The sequence below is a fragment of the Equus caballus genome, chromosome 24 (genome assembly GCF_041296265.1).
Source record: "Equus caballus isolate H_3958 breed thoroughbred chromosome 24, TB-T2T, whole genome shotgun sequence".
In the NCBI taxonomy this organism is placed as follows: Eukaryota; Metazoa; Chordata; class Mammalia; order Perissodactyla; family Equidae; genus Equus; species Equus caballus.
The window spans coordinates 49,896,405-49,916,432 of NC_091707.1; the positions used below are offsets into that span (position 1 = coordinate 49,896,405).

The 20,028-nt window shown below is 55.7% G+C and overlaps 1 protein-coding gene across 5 annotated transcripts; it reads right to left on the reverse strand.

Annotated features, from left to right (window-relative positions):
* Window positions 1-5,279: 5,279 nt before the first annotated feature.
* On the reverse strand, window positions 5,280-15,909 carry SPI2 (alpha-1-antitrypsin). Of its 5 annotated transcripts, none has more exons than XM_070249150.1 (6): window positions 15,775-15,900; window positions 15,015-15,115; window positions 9,433-10,091; window positions 7,728-7,998; window positions 6,414-6,561; window positions 5,280-5,578 (listed from the first exon to the last, which is right to left on the reverse strand). In XM_070249150.1, the coding sequence occupies exons 3-6, from the start codon at window positions 10,085-10,087 to the stop codon at window positions 5,387-5,389; spliced, it is 1,266 nt and encodes a 421-aa protein (XP_070105251.1). In that variant the 5' UTR covers window positions 10,088-10,091; window positions 15,015-15,115; window positions 15,775-15,900; the 3' UTR covers window positions 5,280-5,386.
* Window positions 15,910-20,028: the final 4,119 nt, after the last annotated feature.

Here is a 20,028-nt window from a genome sequence, read left to right on the forward strand (position 1 = left end):
GGCCTCTCCCTGTCCATTTTCTCACAACTCCTTTAAGTTAGCCGGATGTCCCAGGTCTTCTCGTCCAGGGGATGAACCCAGTTTGCACCATTCGTTTGCCTCCCTCTGGTGTCTTGCGAATCTGCCAGCTTGCAACATCTTAGTGGACGCTCCTCCCTCCTGCACACAACCCCCAGGGCCGCTTCCTGCGTGTGGTTCTGTTCTCGCTTTTTCTGAAACTAGCTGGCTTCTTCACAGCTTCTCAATTCCACTCCTCATCCTTTCTGGGATGGAGAAAAAGAAGGCAAACCTGTGCTTCATAAAAGTGACAATACAGCTGATAGAGGGAATCAATGACATCTATAGCTTCATCTCTCACTTCGGAAAGTATGTAAGAAATGGTTTCTACATACAGTTTCTACGCTTTTTCAAGCTTTACCTTTTTTAATTTATGGGCCTTATGGCCATTATGGACTTTCCGCCTTTGGGAGACTCACCTGTCATGGAAGTATAACTTGTATTTCCTTTTGGATGGTCAACGTGTCCCACTTTGGCCACGGGAGCCCCTTGAAGTTGTCTCCTTTCTCCTTTCGGCAGCCCTTGCTGACATTTCAGAAGCACACACTGGCTTTCTGGCAATGACACCACGGCCCAGGCCCATCTTCACTTTCTCTTGCCCCAAGACATGGTGTCTGGGAGACGGAGAGTGCAGGAGGTGGCACCTCTCGTTCAGGGAGCCTGGGGCCGGGCAGGACTTGCCCCTGCTGGGCAGAAGGAGACCCCTCAAGACCTTGGCCTTGCTGGTCGGAAGTCCGAGCCCTGCGTGGGTGGCTCAGATAACGGGGAGCGACAGCCTCTTCCAACTCGCCTTTGCGAACACAGGCCTTGGGTGGCAATGGTTCGATTCTCCCTGTCGTCTCCGTGTTGCTGACTTTAAGCATCTGTTTGCTTGGTTTTACTGAGCCTCTCGCTGCTTGCAGTTTACAATACAAACCCCCAAACTGACCCCAATGTGTGGCCTCTCACCACCTGCAGGCATCGTAGCTGCTACTTCTCAAGCACTCACTGTCGGCCAGGCTCTGTTCTAATCCTGTGTGTTGAGTAGCATTATTGCTCCCCTTAGTACAGATGGGGATACTGAGGCACAGAGAGTTACCAGGAGGCTGACGATGCAGCCAGTCTATGGCCGCCATCCCTCCCTCCTCCGCTCTTCCCTCTCCTGCTCTTCCCTTCCCTCTTGTGTCCTCAGTCAGCTGAGGGCGTCGTCTTCCTTAGTTTCCCCATCTAGTAATATGTCTGTTCATTGGTTCATTCACTCACTAACCATCACATATTGATCACCTACTGCCTCAGAGTTTGCAAAGGTGAAAAGATGTGGTTCCCACTGTCCAGGAACTCACACCCTGGTGGGAACTCACACCTTGGTGGGAACTCACACCCTGGTGGGAACTCACACCTTGGTGGGAACTCACACCCTGGTGGGAACTCACACCACAGATGCCCTTTCAGATGTCCCGGGAGGGAGGGAGAGGGAGGGAGGATAAGGCAGAGGGACGGAGGGGAGGGGTGGGTTTGGGACATAAACAGGAGGCAGCAGCAGCAGATGAGGGTGTCGTTGGGGCTCAGTGTCAGGAAGGCGTGGGCTGCCCCTGGGCCCCCCGCACGCTGTGCCGGATCCCCATCTCCGGGCCTTCTGCTCTGTTCTCTCTGTGGACTCTCCCACTTCCCTAGACAGGCTCGTCCCCATCCTCCTGTGACAGCAGGGAGCAGCGGCTCCAAAGGCAGGTCCACAGCCAGCTGGCGGGGCCCTGCAGATGAGGAGATGTCCTTCAGCAGGGGCATTTCACGGCATCTTTCCTGTTTTCCTCCTCTCTCCAGCCCATCTCAGCTCTGGGGCTCAGGCCCCCATCCCCTCCTCCAACAGCCCCTCCTCGTCCCGTGTGCCAGTCAGGCAGCTGAGACCCAGCTTCCCCGAGACCTTGCTTCTCCTAAAGTCCTCCCCAGTGGGGGCCTTTCATCCTCCTACATCCCTGACCCTGGGCGCCATGAGAAGGTCCGATTCTCCTGGCCTCCAAACTTCTCCTTCCACAGCAGCCATGTAGCCATCGCCCTGGACAGTCGCCCCTTCTCCCAGCCACATCCCTGACCTCCACAGGCCCCTGGATCACCATGTGCATCACAGGAGAAGGGCATGTGGGCCCGACCTGGTCTTCTCTGCACCACTCAGCTTCCTTGTGGATGGCCTTCCGAGCCCCTGGCCCCTTGCTGCCTGTTCAACTCATCTCCAGTGTGGCCTTCTCCTTCATTCCTGTCCCCCCACATATGAGTCATGGCCACACCTGGGACCTTGGTGTCAGGTCTGAGGCCTCTGATGCCGACGCTTCAGCCACAGGTCCCCCTCTTGTTGCCCCCTCCCCACCTGTCCTTGGCCCTCATGGCGCTGCCAGTGTAGACAAATGGAGATGGTGTGGTGTGGGCAGCTTAAGCCTCATGGTCCATCACTTCAGCCACGCTCTTGTCGATACTTTGTGCTAGATAGAATAATGTCCCCAGAGATGCCCGAGTCCCAATCCCCAGGACCTGTGAATGTGTCACCTTGCCTGGCGAAAGGCCTTTCCAGTTGGGATTAAGGTTAAGCATCTTCAGATGGACCGTGAGGTTCAAGCTGGTCCCGCCACAGCATCTCTGCCTGGATTCTTCAGATGGGACGAGTGTAATCACAAAGTCCTTATTAATGGGGGGGCGGGAGGGTCAGAGTCAGAGAAGGATGTGTGACGATGGAAGCAGAGGGATGTGAGAAGATGCCAGGGACCAGAAATGCAGACGGCCTGTCGAAGCTGGAGAAGGCCAGGAAAGGCTTCCCTGCTGGAGCCTCAGGAAGAATTCAGCCCTGCTTCTGCCTGGATTTCGGATTTCTGACCGCCAGCGCCGTAAGGCAATAAATCTGTGATGTTCGAAGGAACTAAGTTCCTGCTAATTCATTACGGAGCCACGAGGAACTAACACAACCTTCAGCTCCCATTGGTTTATCTTTGTGTCCACCCAGCAAGACCGTAACTCTCCATGAACCTAGCTGTGTGCTTCCCACAGGGGCCATTGACTTTCCCTCTGGGGGCTTCGTACTAGTTGGAATTGGGTCTCTGTCAACCAGAGTCCAGACTAATGTAACGACAGGCCATTCTTATGGGCACAATGGCGGCATCTCAGGTGACTGCCCTCGGCTCAGCCTCCTTGGCCTGCCCTGGGCTCTCAGGAATGCCACTGGCCTTTGTGCCTGCCCCTTTGCTCCCACAGACTGCCGTGTGGGGACCACGACCGGTTGGGCAAGTCACTTGCTCTGGGTTCTGAGCTCGTTAACCTCAGGGGGAGAGCCCCAGCCGCTCAGGGGAAGCTCTTGTTCCAGAGCATCGCTGCCTGCGCTGTGGGCTCCCAGCATTCCTCCTCCTTCAAGGAGCAATCTAGCTCCATGAAGGTCCAGCATGGCCATCTGGTAGGTAGCGTGGGTGACGTGCTGAGGATTGGAGGAACAAGGAGAGCCCGGGAAGCCAGCTCTGCCGCTTACTAGCTCCGTGACCTTGAGCAGGACAACTGGCCTCTCGGAGCCTCAGTTTCTTCTTCTGTAGAATGTGCAAATAAGAGAGAGGGGCTCCACTTGCGACCTCACAGCCCTGCTGTGAGGATTAAAGGCGAAAATGCTCTGAGTGCTTACACAGAGAGCTCATCGATGCAAAAGCCATCACCGTCATCCCTCATGTTGGCACCCTGCTCTGCTATCCTCAATAAGCTATTTTAACTATCTGAAGTGATCCCACACCAACTCCCAACTCAAGGTAGATTATATAACCACGATGAGGCTATGGAGGCTCAGAGATGTATGGCAAGTCACTAAAGTCACACAGCTGGAGAGTGGCAGAGGCTGGACTCGATCCAGGTCTTTAGCCCCTTGGGTCTGGGATTATTGAACGTGCTTGACAATGTCCGTATCCTTAATGGACTTTGTGGAGTTGCAAGTCTCGAGACAGAGAAAACTCAAGAGGACGTGAGACACTGGAAAAAGGGAATCGTTAACCATTATACTGTTATGTGGAGTTGCACACATATGGCCATTTTGACTGAAAAGGTATAAATGTCACAGGACTCAACCTAGTTGTTCAGGTGCACACTCGTGCCCAGGGAGTGGCTTAGGCGGTGATTCCGAGATTTGCGTGGGATGGGGCCATTCTCCCACGGGACCAGCATGTTCCATGGGAGTTTGGGGAGCTGGCTCCCTCAGGCTGGGGGTCCAGCATCTTCCTGACAGCTGTGGCCCTTCAGCAGGGCATTGGAGGAAGGGAAGGAGCCTGGTGGCCCTTCCTGAAAGGGCTGCTCCCAGCACAGCCTCTGGCTGTGGCCCAGGAGCTGGGCTTTCCCTCCGAAGACCATGGGGAGGGTCCTCAGGCAAGTTGAAATGTGACCCCATCAGACTCTGCCAGGGGAGGACAGGCAGGGCCAGTGGCGGTCGATGGTCTGTTAGACTTCCTCTCTCTCGACCAAAGAATCGTTAGAATGACTTTCCAGAGCCATGCAGGGCACCCTGGCCACCTGATTAGGCAGGAGAAGGGCACACAGGACAAGTGCCTTGGGGGCCTGAGAGTCCTGGGGGAATTGGAGCAGGTGATGCACGCCAGGTGAGGAGAGCTGTGTGCTGGAGGATTCCTGAGGCAGAGATGAAATGCTGAGGACAGAAGCATGTACTTCCGGTACAGCCGCACTGGAAAGAGCTCCAGGGAGAATCAGCCGGAGCCACTTGCAGAAAGACCTGTGCGCTGTCGGGGTCCACGCCCGGCTTGGGGAACAATGTGGGATGAAAAGGGGAGCCGGTGTCTCCCTTTTGCTGCTGGAGATGTGGCAGCTCAAGGTCCCCATGTGAGCTGAAGGCTCTGGGAGCAACAGGGAGGCAGCCTCATGGTCGGGACTGGCTGCCCTGCAGGGTGAGGGCTGTCACGGAGCAGTGCGAGGGTTCCACGAGCACCAGCAGTGCTGGGGGCTCAGGAGGAGGGCCTAGTGGATGCTTGGTGGAGGTGGGAGACTCGGGCTGGTATCTGAGCCCGTGCCATTCCTCCTGGGGGATTCCCAGACTGGGAGGCCTGGAGCTTTTCAGGAAGCTGTGGGTTTCAGCCGACATTTCATCGAGGCCCAGCACAGGACCTGGGTGGGATAAACGCTTAGTTGACCTGAATACAGTGGACACAGGCAAGGTTGCTGTGACCTGGGTTCCACACACACCCTGGGGTCGTCAACACAGACTCAGAGCCAAGAAATGAGAGCTTTGCCCGTCACACTGAAGCTTGTGCCAGGTCAACCATTCTTTAATGTAGTCTGGGGTGGGGACCTGGCCAGAGAGGGGAGGGCTGAACCAGAGAGGCAGCTATTTTTGGGTGGGATCCACCACCTTTCCCACGAAGAGGGGACTCTTGGTGTTTCTATCGTAGATGATTAAGACGAAGGGCCTGTTGAACTTCAGATCTGGGGGTAACGATATGGGCATGATTTCCCACATCGTGGTCCCGGCAGCTTCAGTGCCTTTCTCGTCAATGGTCAGCACGGCCTTGTGCAGCGCCTGGAGGGGAGAGGGCACAGAGGCCTGTTCTGAGCAGGGTCGGGAGGTCCCCCACCCCGGCCTGGGAGCAGGGCCCGATGAGGAGGGCGTTCTCGGGTGGGCTCACTCAGGCCTCTCTCATCCACTGGCCTGCATCCCATCCTCGTCCTCACTCTCTGCAGGGGGCCCACGGGCCTCCTTCACCTCCTCCAGCAGCCGCCTGACTCCGCCATGGCGCCCTCACTCCTCCTCCCGTGCCACCGTCCTCAGCCTCCCTGCAAACAGCCTCACCCTCAGGAGGGAGAGGGGTTTCCGGCACATCTCTTGTTTCTGTAGCAGATTTCAAGCTCCTTGGGGACCCAGGCTGAGACGGGGACCTTCTCAGTACCCACTCCACACCAGGCGCTGGGTTGGTGCCTGGTCATTTAGCTGCACTGGTGTCTGTGGTCACCTGCAATTCTCCTGAAGAAATGGCATCTCAGCCGAAGTCCCTGGTTCACTCGGACTCAGTGACTCGCGAGGATCTCCCAGAGTCAGGGGACTCAGGGGCCCAAAGTGCTCGGAAAGCCCTGAGCCTAAGCCTGTCTTTGTAAACATGGGTCCATCGAGGCCAAGAAGGGAAAGCCCTGCACACAGATGGCACGGAGGTCGAGGTGTCTGGCCTGGAGGAGCTCCCTGAGACACCAGGAGCGCTGAGGCCGCCTCCTCTGCTCTGCCCTCTGAGCCTGTCCAATCTGGCTGGAGGTAGCGGCCCTCCTGGGAGGCCCCCCCACCTGCAGGCATGTTTTCGTCCTCAGACCCAACCCTGAGCTGCGGCCCCCACACATCTGCCCCACGGATGCAGGGACAGACTCACCTTGGACACCGTCAAGGGCACTTCCTCAGTGATCCCGGAGAGGTCTGCCTGCCTGCTGAAGACCTTGGTGATGCCCAGCTCAGGCAGGATGCTTGTTAGATCATAAGTTCCAGAAATGGACAGTTTGGGCAAATGTACATTGACGAAACTGTCACAAAGGTCAGATAACAGATGAATTTATTTCAGAGCATTGAAAGTGCTCCCTTTCTGAGCCTTTCTCCCACTTAGCCCCCTATGCCCCTGCCCACATGAGGACGTGAGGTCAGCCTGGGTTTATTCTGCTTTCAGCCCGCGGACACCTGTGTCAGAGGCCATCAGAATCACAGGACCCTCTTGTCCTGCAAAGCCTCTCCAATGCCACCTCCTCTGAGAAGCCCTCCAAGCAGATCCAGGTGTCCTCTGGGAAGCACTTTGCACACTGTCCTGCAGGGTTTGGCCACCCCAGAGTGGGCCTTCTCTGGGCCCGAATCCCAGGGGAATGTGAGGCGGGGGATGAGGTTCTGAGTGACATCTGTTTGGTGAGTGATGAGTGACTGGGGGATTGAGTCAGCTCTCGTTTTCCATGGGGACAGGGTGTCTCCCTGAGGGTCTGACATGTGGCTGACTGGCACTCAGGCTCTGTCTGGTCTGTTCTGGACCCAGCCCACCTTGTTCTGTTTACTCTGCCTCTGGTGCCCGAACACAGGAGGTGGCGGAAGAGGTCCTAAAACGTCTATTCATGTTTTTAACCTCACAGTTCTTTGCCTTCTCATTTCTGTTTCATAAAGTACATAATAGAAGAGTGCAGGAGGCCTGGGCGTTGGATGGATTCAGAGATCTGCACTATTTGGGCTGCAGCCTCAGGTATCACTTCACTCCAGAGCACCCGGTCCAACGACCCCGATCTAACATCAGAGGAACCCAACGCCCTCAGCATGTGCTGCAGTCCCCACTCTGGGCCTTTGCTCTCCTGCTCTCAGCAGCTCCCCCTGCCCAGCGTGGACGTTCTAGACTTTGCTCCACAGCAACTGCTCCCTTTGCCAGGGAACCCACCCCGTCCTCCTGGTTCTCCCATGGCATGTTGCTCGCCCAGTTTGGGCCCTGGCACCGGAATGGGCAGTGTCAGTGCTGGGGAATGTCCCCAGGAACGGGACGTTCACCTCCTCAGCTGTGGGCCTGTCCCTCTCCCGGAGCCTGAGTGGTGCTACCTGAATGGACGCTGGGTTCTGTCTGGACTCACAAGGTCATGTGATGTGGCTGTGTGCCATGGGATGTGGACCCCCCTTCCAACCTACTGGCCTGACCTCCTGTGGCATCTCAAGGTTTGGAAGTCACCTCGAGTGTCTGTTTCCCAAGAACCTGGCGAGGATCCCCTTGGTGAGCGTGTCCTCGAGGTGCTGCAGCTTCCCCTGGTCGGGCAGGATGAAGAAGGCCGTGGCGTTGCCCGCGTAGTCCAACAGCAGCACCCAGCTGGAGAGCGCGTCAGAGTACTGGACGTCAAAGCTGCTCAGGTGGTTCATCATAGGCACCCTGACCGTGGTTTTCTCGTCCACGTGGAAGTCCTGCTCTGTTGTATACTCAGGCTCGAAGGGCTTCTCCCATGTGCCTGGAGAGAAGGGAAGGTGGACGTCAGCCAGGGTGGGAAAAGGTCTAGAATAGGGTAGCAGAATGAAGGAGCCGAGAACCTCCGAGACGAGACCTCTCTCTGAGCCTCAGCTTCCCCATCTGTAAACGGGGCTAACAGGAACAGTCAGAAAACTGACGGACTTTTGCGAGGATAATGCAGGACTTGAGAAGGATCCAGAATATCTATATTATAGAAAGGAAGGGCTGCCCATCTGGCTGTGCAGAGTAAGTGTTTTTACCTGTATATCATGTTTATTTGTTTGCTGGTGGCTTGGGATATTTGAAATGCAAATTATTGGCAAGAGTTGTACTCTGCATCCCCTTGCCTTGGGCTCCCCGCCAATTGTCAGGTGACAGTTCTTATTATCCAGGGAAATCACTCTTGATCTCACCCTAACTTCCTGTTCGTGGACCAGCATGTGAAATGCAGATGCTTGGGCAGCTCCCCCCTGCCACACCAAGAGAAGGTGACCGTCCCGGCAGGTCAGAGTAGATGGGTGGCTCGGGGAGCCCTGAGCCCAAATTTCTGATTGGACAGGAGATGGAGACTGAGGCGGGAGATGGGGTGAGAGCCCCCCCCTAAAGCCCACAGCAGAGCTGAGACATAGAAGTGCTGACTCCAGCTGGGACCTCTCCATCGCACTATTGCCTGTAGAGCAAGCAGCCAAGAGTGTGCAGGAAGCAGCCCCTTGCCTGGACCCTCCCCTCCCACCCCAGGCTATTCCCATGGGCGTTTAAAGTGCCTTAGGATGCCCTCTGGGGCCCACAGGTTCCCGACAGTTTCAACACTCAGGGAGGAGGCAGGCTGACATTCAAGCTTAGCTGAGCACCTGCTAAGAGACTGCCGAGTCCCGTGTTCTTTGTAACGTGTTTAAACCTCACAGGAAGCTGCCACCAAGGGTCTTATGATGTCCAGGTAACAGAGAGGAAACTGGAACCTCCGAGAGGCAAAATGACTTGCCCACAGTCAAACAGCTAAGAAGTAGTAGAGGCAGGATTTGATCCGGGGTCTTTCCGACACTCAAGCTGTCCCTATTTCCACTAGACGAGAGTTGTCAGAATTGCATCCCATAAATCTATTCCCTTCATAGCCTCTACTAAAATTTGCTTTTCTGGGTCTCTATCTTAGGAGACATTGCATACTGTACCCCCCTCCCAGGTGGGAGTTTACACGCACTGCAGGACACTAACGGCTCTGGAAAGGCTGCAGAGAAGACAATGATTCGCCTATTGAGAGCACCATTCCCCAACCTTCTTTGCTGGTGGAAACTTTTTAGTGGTCGTGTGTGGAAAATAGAATAGCACCTTCTAAGATTCCACCCTGCACTGCCTCAAAAAGTTTAAGAAGGGAGTGTTTGGCAATGTTGTTGGCTGTTTCCATGGGAACTAGCTCAGGTTGGTTGTGCAACCTTACCTTTAAAAAAAATGTAATTCACCAGAGCCAAAACTGTGTCTTTGTCAAGATCCTTGACCAAATCCACAATTTTTCCTTGGGTTCCCTTTTCTACATAATCATTGATCTGTTTCTTGGCCTCTTCAGTGTCCCTGAAGTTGATGGAGAAGGCTTCTGAGTGGTACAGTTTCTTGACGTCTTCCAAAAACTTATCCAGTAGCTTTGCACTCTCGTCGATGAACAGCCCATTGCCCGTGGTCAGCTGCAGTTGATTGTCTGAGTGGTTGAGGACTCGGAGGAGATGCTGGAAGCCGTCGTGGATCTGAGCCTCAGCTAGCTCAGTGAGGTTGAAACTGAGGCCCTCCAGGATCTGGGTGTGAGTGTCGCCCTTGGCTCCCAGGGAGAGCAACGCGAAGGCGGTCGCGATGCTGACTGGGGAGAAGAAGATGTTGGTGGTGTTGGACTGATGGGCCACGTGGCGGTACAGGCTGAAGGCGAAGTCAGCCAGGTTCGGGGCAATCTTGTGTTCGGCTGGCTCCTGCAGGTGTTCCTCATCATGTGCAGTTGCATGTGTCTCCTGCACAGCACATCCCTGCAGATCCTCAGCCAGGGAGCTGGGGACCAGGCAGCACAGGCCTGCCAGCAGGAGGAGGCACCATGTGACGGAGGATGGCATTGTCCTGCAAGAGAGAGAAGGGGCACCAAGCCCAATTCAGGCCACACAATGAGTCCCTGGGCCACCGATCAGTACCATGGAGAGCAACCACAGTTTATGAAACATCTACTCTGTGCCAAGCACTGTCCTACATCACCATCATGGAAAGACTCAGAACGGTGCAAAGACTTTGATGGTGCTTACCGTATGCCAAGCTCCACTCTAGGCACTTTACTGTCTTATCCCATTGCCCTGGTGTCATGGACCCCGGAGGTAGGTCACGTGACAAGTCTCGGTTTACAGATGAGGGCACCAAAGGCCGGGGAGGTGTAAGTCACCTGCCCAAGGTCACAGAGCAGTAAGGCAGCAGGACCACCATCACACGCCCAGGTAGTCTGGGTCTGGACTCCATGCTCTCCATGGCCTCACTAACATCGGCAGTGACCCGAGTTGGGCATGCCACAGCCCCTATTTTACAAAAGAGGAAACTGAGGCACGGGAAGCATAATGTACACATGCACAATTACCCAGGAAGCAGCTCAGATCAGGTTCAGGGATCATTGGGTCTGGAATGGCCCTGGAGGGCTGCTGTTGAACCCTGTTATTTAATGCTCAGAGGAGCTGCTGCCCAGAAAGGAGAGGATGTTGCCCCATGACACACAGCCAGCACACAGCGGAGCTTTGACGAAACTCAGGCGGAGGCTGTCCCCACTCAACACTTGCAGCGAGCCTCAGTCCCTAGGAGTTCCCTGAGCTGGAGGGCTGCCCTCACGAGGAGTCTGCGGCCTCAGCTACATGACTGCGCTGTGCTCCCTGCAGTCAGCTAAGCTGCTCCTCCTGGTCACCATCTGTGCCCCAGCTCTGGGCTCATCAGTGACGTGGGTGTGAGAGATGCTGGTCTCTCCAGTAAAGTGGGGGCTCGTGTGTGCCTGTTTGGCAGGGGGAGGAGTTGAAAAAGCATCTCTTTTCTCTTCAGACAGATCTGAATTCTAATCTGGGCTCTGCCACTACCAGCTGTGTGACCTAGGACAAGTCATTTAGTCTCTCCAGCCCTCAGTTTGCCTTGTATGGAAAGGGAGATTGTTGGGAGAATTCAGTGAAATAGGTCTAGCTACCAAACCTTCCACTGGAAGGACCTGAGGGAGCAGCTGTTTGAGGAAGAGGCTGCTAAGGGTGCAGACTTGAAGCCTTCAGAGGATAAGCCAGAGAGGGAGATGTGTTCCATGGTGGTTGGGGGGAGACAATAGTGAGTGGCGAGGCCTGTGGCTGGACCAGCAAGAACAGGCTCCATCTAGTGATGGTCAAAGTCAATGTCCCCCACAGCAACATGGACCCGCCCTGCCTCGCAGAGCTCCCTTTGCTCCAGGTGTGACCCAGCCTCGGCCACCAGCCTGCAGCCTCCTACATACAACGTGCTCTCCTCACAGATGGGGAAACCGAGTTCCAAGCGGGGGAGAGATGCCTGCAACCACATAGCTAGTTATTACTCACATCACTAAAAACTTCATCTTAACAAAACACGAAGACAAAAGAATCCTTGAATTTGGAATATGAAAACCAGAGGGGAAAAAGTTAGAAACAAGAAATTCTGGGTTGCATGTACCCCCGTGGACTTTTAAACGTTTCTTTCCAATCAAGCAACAAAGTAGAGCACAACGCTGGTTTCTTTCCACTTCCTTTTCTCTGGCCCTCATGCCTCTCAATAACCCAAACAGAGCAGATCACACATTTACATAAACATGTGTATGTTTTTCCTAAAGCAGCCAGTGGTTTCAGAGCTGCCGATGGTGCTAAAATTAGGCCTGACTATCCCGTTTCCCTCAGGTTCCTCTTTACTGAACCCGCTGAATCCCAGTACTGTCCTTCTCGGTTTATGGAAATTCCCCGTCTTTGCAGGGCTCAGAGATCAGAAGGGTTTTGGGCCCTAGCAAGGTGGGGACACTAAATATGCGGAGTGGTTTCAGGGCTAGAGGCTGTGGCTTCCGGGCCTGACAGGCCCACTACTGTCGGCTTGGCCTTGGGCAAGCACCTTCTGGTCCTGGGGCCTCGCTCTTCCCGACCCTGTAAATTGACGTGCATAAAGACCTACTTGAGGTCCCTGTGCACTGACGCCGGATTCTGAATTAAAGGGGTCTGTGGGTTTGGGGCAGCAACGTGGGCTGAGACTTCCCATGCGGAGGGCTGGGGTGAGGGGTCCCCCCACTACCCGGGGGCTGCTGGCCTCTGAGAAGGCGCAAGGTGGCTGGGGTTGTGATGGAGGGGCGACAGCTGGGGTGAGCACTTGTCCCACTAATCCATCTTCCTGGGCGTTACTTCACCTACTCTGACTTTCTCCTTTTAATGGTCTGAGGCCCAGAGAGGGTCAGGGGCTTGCCAAGGCCACACAGCGAGGCAGTGACAAAGCTGGAACAAGTCTTAGTTTTCCCCTACTTGAGATGTAGACCGAGACTGCCATCTCTTCAGGTCTCAGGCTCTAGGAATGTCAGAATTGGGCCCTGAGGGACGCTGAGGACGGCCTTGAGCCTCCCGTTGGCTTCGTTTTGCCTCCCAGTCGGTTCCTTACAACTTCAGGGGCTCAAGAGTCTCTTCTCTTCTCACCCTTCTACCAAAGGCAGCACCCTACACCCCCAAAGCCTCGTGTCTGGAAGCCGACGGGACATGAGGAAGCAGATGGCGAACGAGGTATACGGGCCAAGCTTCAAAGCTAAAGGATGAAGCCGTCACAGCGCCACGCGCAGGGTCCGCGGCAGGCGGGCGCAGTCCCCGGCAGCGAGGGGAGGGTGAGGTGAGCCACGGCTTTGCCTATTCTCACACCTTTTCCACCCAGGAACATAGAAGGAGCGACCAGGCGCAACCGAGCGGGGTCCAGGGAGATCACTGTGGCACAAGGTCACAACCTGCTGAAAACTGGCGCTAAGAAGCCCAGGTGTGACCCAGGTCTGCCATGGGCAGGGGGCTTCACTTCTTTGGGCCTCGGCTTGCTGCCTGGAAAGTGGAGAAAAGAACCTCTTGAGGGGCCGACGTGAGGAACCAACACGGTGATGGGCGGCGGACACGCACCAGGTGTGAAAGCCCTCCCTGCTCCTGCACACGGGCAGAGCTCACCCTTGAGAACTGGCAGATTTCCTTCCGGCGAGCCGCCACCTTGCACAGACCAGAGAAGGGCCCCTGCTCAGCACAGAACTGCCTCTGAGTTCGGAAAATATAAAATTCAGTTCTCCAGGATTGATTTATTGCCTGTTAGCTGCCAATCCCTATGCCCGGCTAACGCCAGCATCAGCATCACTGTCATCTTCACACTTAGGAACAGCAGGGGCTGCATACGCACTGTCTCAGCCACTCTCCCCTCGAAGCTTACCCTGTGAGGTGGGCATTATTGTTAGCCCTGTTTCATGGATGGAGAAACTGAGGCCTTCGGAGTTTGAGTGACTTACCGAAAACCACAGAGCTAGTTGCTTATGGAACTGGGATGTAAGCCCAGGCATTTCGATTCTAGAACCCGCCATTTAGCCCTTCTCTGTGTATAAAGCTGAATCCAGAGGGCTCGAAACAGAAAACCTCAAAGGTGGCCTGAGTGAATGAAAAGGGGCAGCGTCGCCCTGTGGCTAAGATCAGGCGCTATGAGGCCAGAAGGCCCGAGTTCGATTTGCTATCAGCTGTGTGACCTTGGACAAATTACTTAACCTTTCTGAATCTCAGTTTCCTGGAAATGATAAGGCTGCACTTCCCCACAGAGCTATTGTGCAAATACATGCAAAGTGCCAAGAAATGCGGGGCACACAGTCAGCTCTCCAGAAGCATCAGTTGTCATGGATATTCCTGTGGATATTTCAGAGCACTATAAGGTTGCCTCAGCCACCATAGAGTCATCTTTGTAGGCCCCGTCTCCAAAAACCAACAACAGAAAAATCCTATCCTCCCAATGCCCCAGAGGTCAAGACTGGCGGGGATGGAGTGAGGGGAAAAAAGCAAAAGTTCTCTAGGTTTCTCCAAAGAAGACAGAGAGGTTGAGCAGTCATCTAGGGTCACTCAGCATCAGAGAAGCCTGGAGGCCAGCCCGGACTTTCCACTCCCCAACTGAGACCAGAGAGAATCATGTTGACAGTAGGAACGGGATGCAGAGCATGGGTGCTGGAACTAGGTGGCCTGAGTTTGAATCCCGGCTGGTGCATAAATTGGGGCAAGTTCCGAACCTCTCTGTCCCCAGTTTCCTCATCTGTAAAATGGGAACATGCACAGTAACCACGTCTGAAGGTTGCTGTGGGGCCCAATGCCTGACTGCGTGCAAGGAGCTGAGAAGCCGCCTGGCTGGAGCCATGGCTCAGGAGCCAGCACGCAGCCCCGACGACAGCGCCCTGCCCTGGGCTTCCCATCGCCCTGACTCCCACAGGCCCCTCGTGTCCAGTGAGGCCCATTGCAACCCCTCCATGCCGAGGCCGGGTGCGGTTCTGCTCAGGGCATCTGCAGAGGCTGGAGGCCCATTGAGCGGCTGAACCTGGGCTCCTGGTGGCGCCTGGCTTCACCACCTGGTCCCTACAGGAGCCTGGTCCTCACTGCCCCTCCCTGGGCCTCATCCTTCTCATCTATAGAAGGGGAGAAAGATACTCACCCAAGCGGTAGGGGAGGTGGTGCAGCCTACAGGAGACAACCCGCAAAAATGACACAGGAGCTGTGCCGACTGAAAGGTGCTCCTTCCTGGGGCCCCAGGGTGCCAGGGCCAGACACCCACTTCCACTCGTGCTCACAGAGGACACTTTATCCACCAGTAGGGATTAGGGGGCCCTGGGCAGGCTTGGGGAGCGGGAAAGGACCTCTAAGGCTGCTGTTACTATGACAATGGGAGACCCAGCCCCGGCCCACTCCGTCCTCCTTCATCCCAGGCCTGCCTGGGCAGCACAGGGACGTGGGGGCCTCTGTGGAGGCTCTGGCCAGTGGAAGGCATACTTACGATTCAGTGTCCCAGGTCAGTGCTGGTGACTGAGGCTGAGGTTACAGAACCCCGTCCTCGTCCGTATTTAAGCAGTGGGCCCAGAGCGACAACAGGGGAGGCTGTTGGTGAATATTAACCAGTTCTCCAATGAGCAAACAGGGACTAAGTCCGTTGGCTGGACACTGAGCTGCCCGCCCACGCTGCCCGTATGTGCTGTGCCTGGGCAGCAGCCAGCCCTGCTCCGGATCCCAAAGGCAGGCATTGTGCCCAGCTCCTGAACCACAGAGTCCTGGGCCCAAGGTGGGCTGTCATGACTCAGCCCCTCTTTGGCTCGGCAGTACTGTGCTGGCCTACACTCCCACTGGGAATTCTCAGTGGCTGCCCCACGAGGAGCAAGAGCTACCCTTTCCTGGGCCACCTTGAAATCCCTACTGCCGAAGATGTTACCGGTGGGCTGGGGTTGGGGGGTGTTGGAGGAGGTTCTGAGCCCATTTAGCACATGGGGAAGTTGAGGGCCAAGTATAAAGGCTGCTCATCTCAAGTCACCAAGCCAGTCTCAAATACAAAAACTCCCTGGACTTCCCCTAGGAGGAGATGGGTCAGGACTGATACTGACACTGCCACTTTAGGCTGACACGGGCGGCCGTGGGCACAGGTCAGGGGTCAGAGAGTAAATGTAGAAAGGAGCACTGTGCTGCCTTAGGCAAGCTGCATCTTTCCTCTCCCTGTGCCTCAGTTCCCCCATCTGTACATTGGCCTCCCTCCTTGCCCCTTCTACCTCCAATTGCAGGCTCTGTGGTGGAGGCCACGCCTCCTGCTGCAGCCCACCGCCCCCGTCCTGCTTCAGTGGGCCTCCGAGGCCTCCGAGGGCTCCAAGGCCTGCAGCCCTGAGCACAGCAACAAGTCTCTGCAGGACCCGCCCAGGAGGAAGGAGGCTCCTGGTGGTGGAGGCAGCAGGTGCGGGAGGGGTGGGGAACTGGAGCAGGAAGCTGCCTTGCACAAACTGCCAGCAGTCAGCCAGAAGTCAGATGGCCCTTCCCGTCCTGGGCTGTCCAGTATGTCACCTGCTGTTCCTGTTGAGTCCCTCCTGTGTGACCCAGGACAAGCCACCGAGTTCCTCTGAGCCTCTGTAAGAGCGATTAATGAAGAAGACACTCATTGCCCTCCTGGCCCCGGGCCTGGCACCAGCATCTTGGCAGGTTTCCAGGGCCAATTCTGGAGGGAAGAGGGCTGGGCCACCTCTGAAATGTCCAACAGGAGCCGGAGGCTGGGAAGGGTGTGCATATATAGGAGAGGTGTGTGTCACGGAGCCTGGCTGGGGGCAGAAGGGGAGCGAGACATCCCCGTGGGACTGAGCCGTGTGAAGGAGAAGTGAAGACAGCACACCCAGCTGGAGGAGGGGGAAGAAGTGAGGGCCTCTCCCTGTCCATTTTCTCACAACTCCTTTAAGTTAGCCGGATGTCCCAGGTCTTCTCGTCCAGGGGATGAACCCAGTTTGCACCATTCGTTTGCCTCCCTCTGGTGTCTTGCGAATCTGGCAGCTTGCAACATCTTAGTGGACGCTCCTCCCTCCTGCACGCAACCCCCAGGGCCGCTTCCTGCGTGTGGTTCGGTTCTCGCTTTTTCTGAAACTAGCTGGCTTCTTCACAGCTTCTCAATTCCACTCCTCATCCTTTCTGGGATGGAGAAAAAGAAGGCAAACCTGTGCTTCATAAAAGTGACAATACAGCTGATAGAGGGAATCAATGACATCTATAGCTTCATCTCTCACTTCGGAAAGTATGTAAGGAATGGTTTCTACATACAGTTTCTACGCTTTTTCAAGCTTTACCTTTTTTAATTTATGGGCCTTATGGCCATTATGGACTTTCCGCCTTTGGGAGACTCACCTGTCATGGAAGTATAACTTGTATTTCCTTTTGGATGGTCAACGTGTCCCACTTTGGCCACGGGAGCCCCTTGAAGTTGTCTCCTTTCTCCTTCGGCAGCCCTTGCTGACATTTCAGAAGCACACACTGGCTTTCTGGCAATGACACCACGGCCCAGGCCCATCTTCACTTTCTCCTGCCCCAAGACATGGTGTCTGGGAGAAGGAGAGAGCAGGAGGTGGCACCTCTCGTTCAGGGAGCCTGGGGCCGGGCAGGACTTGCCCCTGCTGGGCAGAAGGAGACCCCTCAAGACCTTGGCCTTGCTGGTCGGAAGTCCGAGCCCTGCGTGGGTGGCTCAGATAACGGGGAGCGACAGCGCTCTTCCAACTCGCCTTTGCGAACACAGGCCTTGGGTGGCAATGGTTCGATTCTCCCTGTCGTCTCCGTGTTGCTGACTTTAAGCATCTGTTTGCTTGGTTTTACTGAGCCTCTCGCTGCTTGCAGTTTACAATACAAACCCCCAAACTGACCCCAATGTGTGGCCTCTCACCACCTGCAGGCATCGTAGCTGCTACTTCTCAAGCACTCACTGTCGGCCAGGCTCTGTTCTAATCCTGTGTGTTGAGTAGCATTATTGCTCCCCTTAGTACAGATGGGGATACTGAGGCACAGAGAGTTACCAGGAGGCTGACGATGCAGCCAGTCTATGGCCGCCATCCCTCCCTCCTCCGCTCTTCCCTCTCCTGCTCTTCCCTTCCCTCTTGTGTCCTCAGTCAGCTGAGGGCGTCGTCTTCCTTAGTTTCCCCATCTAGTAATATGTCTGTTCATTGGTTCATTCACTCACTAACCATCACATATTGATCACCTACTGCCTCAGAGTTTGCAAAGGTGAAAAGATGTGGTTCCCACTGTCCAGGAACTCACACCCTGGTGGGAACTCACACCTTGGTGGGAACTCACACCCTGGTGGGAACTCACACCTTGGTGGGAACTCACACCCTGGTGGGAACTCACACCTTGGTGGGAACTCACACCCTGGTGGGAACTCACACCACAGATGCCCTTTCAGATGTCCCGGGAGGGAGGGAGGATAAGGCAGAGGGATGGAGGGGAGGGGTGGGTGTGGGACATAAACAGGAGGCAGCAGCAGCAGATGAGGGTGACGTTCGGGCTCAGTGTCAGGAAGGCGTGGGCTGCCCCTGGGCCCCCGCACGCTGTGCTGGATCCCCATCTCCGGGCCTTCTGCTCTGTTCTCTCTGTGGACTCTCCCACCTCCCTAGACAGGCTCGTCCCCATCCTCCTGTGACAGCAGGGAGCAGCGGCTCCAAAGGCAGGTCCACAGCCAGCTGGCGGGGCCCTGCAGATGAGGAAATGTCCTTCAACAGGGGCATTTCACGGCATCTTTCCTGTTTTCCCCTTCTCTCCAGCCCATCTCAGCTCTGGGGCTCAGGCCCCCATCCTCTCCTCCAACAGCCCCTCCTCGTCCCGTGTGCCAGTCAGGCAGCTGAGACCCAGCTTCCCCGAGACCTTGCTTCTCCTAAAGTCCTCCCCAGTGGGGGCCTTTCATCCTCCTACATCCCTGACCCTGGGCGCCACGAGAAGGTCCGATTCTCCTGGCCTCCAAACTTCTCCTTCCACAGCAGCCGTGTAGCCACCGCCCTGGACAGTCGCCCCTTCTCCCAGCCACATCCCTGACCTCCACAGGCCCCTGGATCACCATGTGCATCACAGGAGAAGGGCATGTGGGCCCGACCTGGTCTTCTCTGCACCACTCAGCTTCCTTGTGGATGGCCTTCCGAGCCCCTGGCCCCTTGCTGCCTGTTCAACTCACCTCCAGTGTGGCCTTCTCCTTCATTCCTGTCCCCCACATATGAGTCACGGCCACACCTGGGACCTTGGTGTCAGGTCTGAGGCCTCTGATGCCGACGCTTCAGCCACAGGTCCCCCTCTTGTTGCCCCCTCCCCACCTGTCCTTGGCCCTCATGGGACTGCCAGTGTAGACAAATGGAGATGGTGTGGTGTGGGCAGCTTAAGCCTCATGGTCCATCACTTCAGCCACGCTCTTGTCGATACTTTGTGCTAGATAGAATAATGTCCCCAGAGATGCCCGAGTCCCAATCCCCAGGACCTGTGAATGTGTCACCTTGCCTGGCAAAAGGTCTTTCCAGGTGGGATTAAGGTTAAGCATCTTCAGATGGACCGTGAGGTTCAAGCTGGTCCTGCCACAGCATGTCCGCCTGGATTCTCCATGGGGGACGAACGATCAATAATTAACAGGGTCCTTATTAATGGGGGGGCAGGAGGATCAGAGTCAAAGAATGACATGTGACGATGGAAGCAGAGGTCGGGAGGAACGTGAGGAAGGGGCCAGAGACCCAGAAATGCAGACGGCCTGTCGAAGCTGGAGAAAGCCAGGAAAGGCTTCTCTGCTGGAGCCTCAGGAGGAATTCAGCCCTGCATCCGCCTGGATTTCGGATTTCTGACCGCCAGTGCCATAAGGCAATAAATCTGTGATGTTTGAAGCAACTAAGTTCTAGTAATTCATTATGGAGCCACGAGGAACTAACACAGCCTTCAGCTCCTATTGGTTTATCTTTGCGTCCACCCAGCAAGACTGTAACTCTCCATGAACCTAGCTGTGTGCTTCCCACAGGGGCCACTGAATTTCCCTCTGGGGGCTTCGTACTAGTTGGAATTGGGTCTCTGCCAACCAGAATCCAGACTAATGTAACGACAGGCCATTCTTACGGGCACAATGGCGGCATCTCAGGTGACTGCCCTCGGCTCAGCCTCCTTGGCCCGCCCTGGGCTATCGGGAATGCCACGTGGGGACCACAAACGCTTGCACAAGTCACTTGCTCTGGGCTCTGAGCTTGTTAACCTCGCGGGGAGAGCCCCAGCCGCTCAGGGGAAGCTCTTCTTGCAGAGTATCGCTGCCTGCGCTGTGGGCTCCCAGCATTCCTCCTCCTCAAGGAGCAATCTAGCTGCATGAAGGTCCAGCGTGGCCGTCTGGTAGGTAGCGTGGGTGATGTGCTGAGGTTTGGAGGAAGAAGGAGAGCCCGGGAAGCCAGCTCTGCCGCTTACTAGCTCCGTGACCTTGAGCAGGACAACTGGCTTCTCGGAGCCTCAGTTTCTTCCCCTGTAGAATGTGCAAATAAGAGAGA